This window comes from Lemur catta, chromosome 11, assembly GCF_020740605.2.
Source record: "Lemur catta isolate mLemCat1 chromosome 11, mLemCat1.pri, whole genome shotgun sequence".
NCBI lineage: Eukaryota > Metazoa > Chordata > Mammalia > Primates > Lemuridae > Lemur > Lemur catta.
In genome coordinates, this window is record NC_059138.1 from 1,452,694 (window position 1) to 1,459,042 (window position 6,349).

General features: G+C 38.1%; 1 protein-coding gene across 4 annotated transcripts in view; it reads left to right on the top strand.

Moving 5' to 3' along the window:
• LMBR1 (limb development membrane protein 1) overlaps positions 1 to 4,616 on the top strand; it is a 140,291-nt gene extending 135,675 nt beyond the window's left edge. For all 4 annotated transcript variants that reach the window (XM_045564605.1, XM_045564602.1, XM_045564603.1 and 1 more), the window contains one exon: positions 1,310 to 4,616. In XM_045564605.1, coding sequence (XP_045420561.1) covers positions 1,310 to 1,395 — 86 coding nt within the window. In that variant the 3' untranslated portion in view covers positions 1,396 to 4,616. The remainder of the gene's footprint in view (positions 1 to 1,309) is intronic.
• The last annotated feature ends 1,733 nt before the right edge of the window (positions 4,617 to 6,349 follow it).

The following is a 6,349-nucleotide window of genomic DNA, read 5'->3' on the forward strand; positions in this document are numbered from 1 at the left end:
TTTCCTATAGATGTGCTACTTATGTACAGTCACGTGCTACATAACAATCTTTTGTCAATGGTGACCTGCAGTGGTCCTGTGAGGTTATAATAGAGCTGAAAAATTCCTGTTGCTTAGTGACGTTGTAGCCACTGTGACATCATAGTGCAATGCATTACCTTTTCTATGTTTAATATGCTCAGACACCCAGATATTTACCCCTGTGTTATGGCTGCCTGTAGTATTCGGTACCGCAGCATGCTGTACAGGGTTGTAGCCTAGGAGCAGTGGGCTATACCATCCAGCCTGGTATGGTACTCTGGGCTCGTATGGTATAGTATGGTATGGTATGGTAGGCTATGCCATCCAGGTTTGTGTAAGTACAGTATCATGTTTGCATGACAAAATCGCCTAATGACAAATTTCTCAGAAGGTATCCCCATCGTTCCTCAATATGACTGTATCCTGACGTGTCGTTGTATTTCATTTTTATTAAATGCTTGAAGCTTTAGTACTGCATGAACTCTTAAATTTTCTTCCACCTTTTCTTCCTGTGAGGGTACAATATTGTTCTGTATATCAGGTATGTTACATAAATAGTTGCTATATGATACGGAGGGAAATGTGAATTTAAAAGATACTTCAAAATACCTTTGAATAGTGAAATATTATTTGTGATCAATTTGTTCTTTTGTCATTTTTTTCTGTTTTGGTAATTTTTTCATTTTTTTTCTTTTTAATTATATATTAATATTTTAGTGTGTCTTTTCCTACATTTTCCTGCATGTGCATATGTACGTGTGTATTTTAAAACAAAAATGGGAACATATCTGTCTCAGGTTAGGTTCCCTGGGAAGCGTACTTTAGATGGGAATAAGCTTGCCCAACAGAGGTTTATTTAGAGGGGGTGGGGAAAGGGGAAAGGAAGGACTGTGCAGATGGAGGAATTGCACTCGGTGCACTTACAGCAGCAGCCCCAGCGGCCCTCTGGGATGTTATGACTACAGATGACCCTTCAGAGCTGCACTGAACTGAGGAGAAGGGAACAGGCCTTTAGACACATGCACATGTCTGTCTGTCATCGGAGGCAGGCTGTCCTGGAAGGGGGCATTTCTGCTGCGCAGCTGTCTTCCACTCAGGCCATCCCCAGGGAGCTTGCCAGTGGGAGGAAGAGATCCTCCATTCGTCAAGAGGCTCTGGGTAGCACATCGCAGCTTCTACGATACAACTTTACATTCTGCTTTGTAAATCTCTTCTTCCGCTATGGCAGCCCTTTGCCCAGCCACTCAACAATACGTCATTTCTCACCGTTTTCTTGATTTTTCTGCAGGGCTTCACAAACTTCACTTATCAAATACTTCAAGGGATTCAGAAACAACCAAGCCTTCTGTAAATGGGCATCAGAAAGCACTGTGAGACACACAGCTGGTACATTCTGCAATCAAGAGACCCGAGAACTCCAAACTCATGACATTCCTGTCAGACGTAGAAGCGTTTTCAGACTGACCTTGGCTCATGTTTAGGACCTAGGCCTATCGGTGTTAATTTTTTTCCATAATCTACTAAGAACTTGGCTAGTGCTGATCTTGTTTTATAAAATTTAACTTTCTGTTCAATCCTGTAGTTTCCAGTTTAATGCAGATTCCTTAGAGATGTATAGAACAGCACATTCTTTGTAGACACATTCAGTCACATCAGTAAATAGAACCATCCATATGAAAATTTTTTCAACTGATATGAAAATGTTAGAAAAGGCAAACTTTAGGACTTTCTAAAGATTCACTTAAATCCCATTATATATTTTATTCCGAATGTAGAAGCCTACCTGAAAGGCATCCTTGGTACTATGTGAAGGTTTTCTAGAAAATGCAGTTTTCAAATGCAGTAGAAACCGCTTGTAGACATTATTATTGCAGTGGGTGCATTGAAACTTAATGGTTGCAAATTATATTTTTTATTTTTTTTTAAAAAAACCAAAAGCATAGTTTCTGATTTATGTTATAGAATGATATTGATTAGACTTTGAGCCCAGGGAAATGCACTAAATTCTTTTAAACCTTGAGCCTTGGTAGAAAACCACAGGAATATCTTCTATTGTACAGTATAATAAGCTATGGTAGGAAGTATTATGTAATCATAGTTTAAGGACAGTTTATGTATATAGAATTCCATATTACCTCTCATAACATGGTTGCCAGTGTTGAATACACTTGTAACTTAGATTTTGCCTTATAGGCTATATGTATGCTCAGTTTTTCTAAAGCATTTTTTTCAAAGATCACTTAATTCTCTGTGCTTCTGTGATGCTTATGAAAAATATTAGTGGTGAGAGGTAGAAAACTCTTCCTCCCTCATATTCTTTAGGTTTTGGTTACTTTTGTATATGCCATTTCAACCCTCTGACTTATAAAAGTTACCAGTTTAACCCTCAGAACTCACAGCATCATCATTCATGATGGAAGAATAGTTTTGCAGTGTAACATGATCTGATAATCATTCAGTTGTTAAATTGTAAATAATTGTTGGGATGGTTTCTTGGCTTTAAGTCCACTGAATAAAAACTATGAACATCCACTCTGTGTTACCACCCACTAGGGTAGAATACTGAAAATTGTGTGTGCAGAGATGTAAGATGGGCCCATTTGCACATAATTCATATGCGTAAATGTGCATGTTCACATGCACTGTGTGTAGGCAATAGATCGTCTGTGCTCAGACAGAAGTAGACAACATTCTCTCAAATTGTTGAATTTAAAGTTTTTTTTGAGAAATTTATGAAAAACAGACTATCTATTTGACGTAAAAAATTTTCACTTAGAATCAAAATAATAAGAAAATTTGACCTGTATATTTATAAATTTCACTGAGTATACTTTGTCTTTATTTATACCTCTGCATTTCCTTGTGAGCTTTACATCTTTTAAAAATGCGGCTTGGTTTTAAAGAACATTCATTTTGGGATTCTATGCAACACTCAGTGAACAGTGACTACCAGTCTAGTATCAATGAATTTCTAAACATAGAATCTCCATATCTAGAAAATCAATATGTCAGCTGCTTTCTATTAATAATTTCACTATTAATTATACTTATGTAAGCATCAATTGCAAGTTTTTATTTTTAGTGAAACTTGGAATCTGTACTTTCAGCAGACCAAGTCCAGGGAGAACAGAAATAAAGCATATTAATACCACTTTTAACTTACACCATTTTCAGGGCACATCCAAAGAAAGAGTTTCTAGGTATTTGTAAAACATCTGAAAGTTTTTTAGCAAAATATTAAACTTTCCAGTGTCTCTCAACTTTTTGTTCATTTGAAAGTTTCTTTCCCTCTGAGGACTTGAGCTGGGTTTGGATCAGTAAGCTTTGTAAAGTGAATTATAAAGTTTTAAAACCTTTGCTGGATGGTCCTTCATTGCTGTTGAAACAGAAGGTGAGCATTCTGTGGAAGGACAGTTGCCCACCCCGGGCCTCGGGTGCCTTCATAACAAACGCAGGTTGTTCCGTACTCGGTCTGCTGCACGACCACCCGCAGGTTCTACTCCTGACCCCAAGCGCAGGGATCTTCCTCCTGAGTGAGAGATTTGCTCCACATGCAGGTGCTTCTGTTTGACGTATGCTGGAGGCTGCTTTGTAGACACAAATCACAGAAATGGGTGGTCGAATACTGAGGCCAAACATTCTGAGTACTGGTAAGGACAGTCACGCTGAGGGATCTTCATTTTACTGCAGCTGTCGTGTGCTAGTGAAAGGCAGACAGACCTGGGAGACAGCTCCAAATGCTCACAGTCAGCTAAATTCTGGAGCTGCCATTTCATTTCTGATGGATGGCGGTGCACCAGTGACTGCCTTAAATCAAGCAGTCCTTTTATTCTCTCTCACCTTGAGTCTATTTTAAAAGGGCATTGAGCACTATAGTTACCGAGGTTCTTGAGGACACTGAGTAGATTGTTGTTAATTGGTTCTACAATATTTAAATTATTTCATAACTCAAAATTTTTCAGATTATGACATTTGTATTCATTTTTACCGATTTTCCAAGATGTTTCTTAGATTTACTATTTACATAGCTTTATGATACATTCTGTGTAAAAATCGACCTCTAAATATGAGATGTTACATGAAAATTGAACACACATATGCTAATGTTAGCTCCTTAAATCGCTACACTGAGGTGCTGGTTAGTAGGTAATGACGCCTTCCACACTGGTTTGCCGCTCAGATGCATACAGGTGTTCATGCACCTGCTCTCAGCAGCACAGCCTCTGCCTCACTTTGCTGGTGCCATTAGGCTGTCCCTGCAGCTTCAGGAATGAATCAATCTGCCAGCGACACAGGTTTCCATTGTTTGTAAGCCCTTATGTGCTTGCCTTATTGTTAGCACAGTATGTAATGCATAAAGGCAGAATTACTATGTTTTTCTCTTAAATGTGAACATAAATGCATAACTGACATTTTAAACTTTAGAAAACTGGTATAATGCTACTTTTAAAAATAACGTTTGGACACACTGGTAAATTATTTTTGTTTACAGATTGTTTTGTTTACATATTGTCTGTTGGTCTCGTTTGTTTCTATGAGATACTTTTAGTGTGACTTTTAAAATGTCTCAGATATTAAAGTTTTATGAAAAGTGATTTCATATTTGGTTTATAAGCACTTATATGTGGGGTTTTTTTTTGTTTTTGTTTTTTCAACCTTAAATTGTCCTCCTGGCTAAAACTTAATAGTATTTATAGGCTACTTCCATGTCAATTTTATAAAGGACAATAATTATTCTGGTGAAATGTTGAATTAAGGAAGAAGTGGGTATTTTCTTTCTCTTTGTTGTGGAGTTATGAGTAGATCAGTTTGTTGCAACTCAAAATGTAGCATCAATAATTGGAAGCATGTATTTTATCTAATTTAATTATTTGAGTTATTTACATTAGTTTGATTTCTCTAATTTCTTCTATAGGAAGACCGAGCAGCACCTACTTGTGGTCTGGGCAGCTTAGTCCAGAGTTCTTGGGAGAGTAAGTGCTATTAGCATCTGGTTAATTCCCTGACAGAAACCTATACACCAGTGGCTTTCAAACGTTTTGACCACAGTGAGATATACATTTTATTTTGTAACTCAGTAAACACACACACACACACACACACACACACACAAACACTCTGTCTTATATAAGCGAAAATTTAACAGGACAGTTCCTGCTTTTCCTTTGTGTGATATATGCTGACATTTTCTATTTTTTTATTGTTATTTTTTAAAATACTACACATAGGCCACTAAGTTATTTTCCGACCTCTTCATGGATGATAAGCTTCAGTTTGAAAAACATTTAACTTTAGAATCTGGTTTGAAAGAAGAACTGATACAGAGACCTTTTGGGGGGTTTTATTGACTTTTATTGCTGCCACTGAAAGCAAAAGTATAGTGTATGCAAATTACTTGTACTGCAGGAAATGTAGCTAAATTCAGTAGAAATTGTTAAAACTCACAGATATGAGTTATAAAATTTCAAAACCAGGTGATTGACTGGTATGTCTTGAAGGAGTATTAGGCAATGAACAGCTAACCTTTCAAGAGAAGTTATTTAATTTTCCAATTCTATGTCATTCAATTAGGAAAAAGTTTTTTCAAGGTTAGCTATTAATATAATCAAATAGGAAATTCAGACAAAACCCAGTTATTCTCAGATAGGACTTTGGTGTCATGCTCTTCTAAAGGTACCGAAGAAGTCAAGTTCACGAGTATGGATTATGGAAAGCAGGGCAGCACCTGACGTTGGGAATGACTGCTGGGGACAGAGTGATGCGGAAGGGTGTTTGGAGTCTGAACACGAGGAGGTGGAGATTGAAACGTAGGCTGTGATCTGAGGATGAAAATCTTATCAGTTACTAAAAATATTTTGTGACTCTCGTGATGTTATTAAGTGAATGGTGCCACGTACAAACAGGGACACTTTAGCATCAAGGATATTTGACACTACTCTAGCTGTTTATATTGACTCTGCACTTTTTCTTTCTCAGCATCTTGTCGTTGTCCAGTTTTTCTGTGTGGACTCCACAGCAGACCCAGAGAGTTAAATGATGAACAGAGTCCTGCCGATGCCCAGAGGGGCCTCCCTGCCTCCCCCTCCCCGCTTGGAGTTTCCCCTTGCTGCCTCCTGTAGCTAGTTTCAGTTTAGTCTGAAGAGTGATCCACTTTTCCTTTTCTTTCTCTTAGTCCTCACTATGGAATCTCATCAAAGACCTCAAAGCCGGGTGGTGAGAGGGGTACAGGGGAAGGGAGAGGGAGGGAGTGCTGTCCTCACACGTGGTCAGCCCTCAGACCGCCCTGTGACAGAGAAGATAACAGACCTCCGTCTTGCAGGTAAGGAAT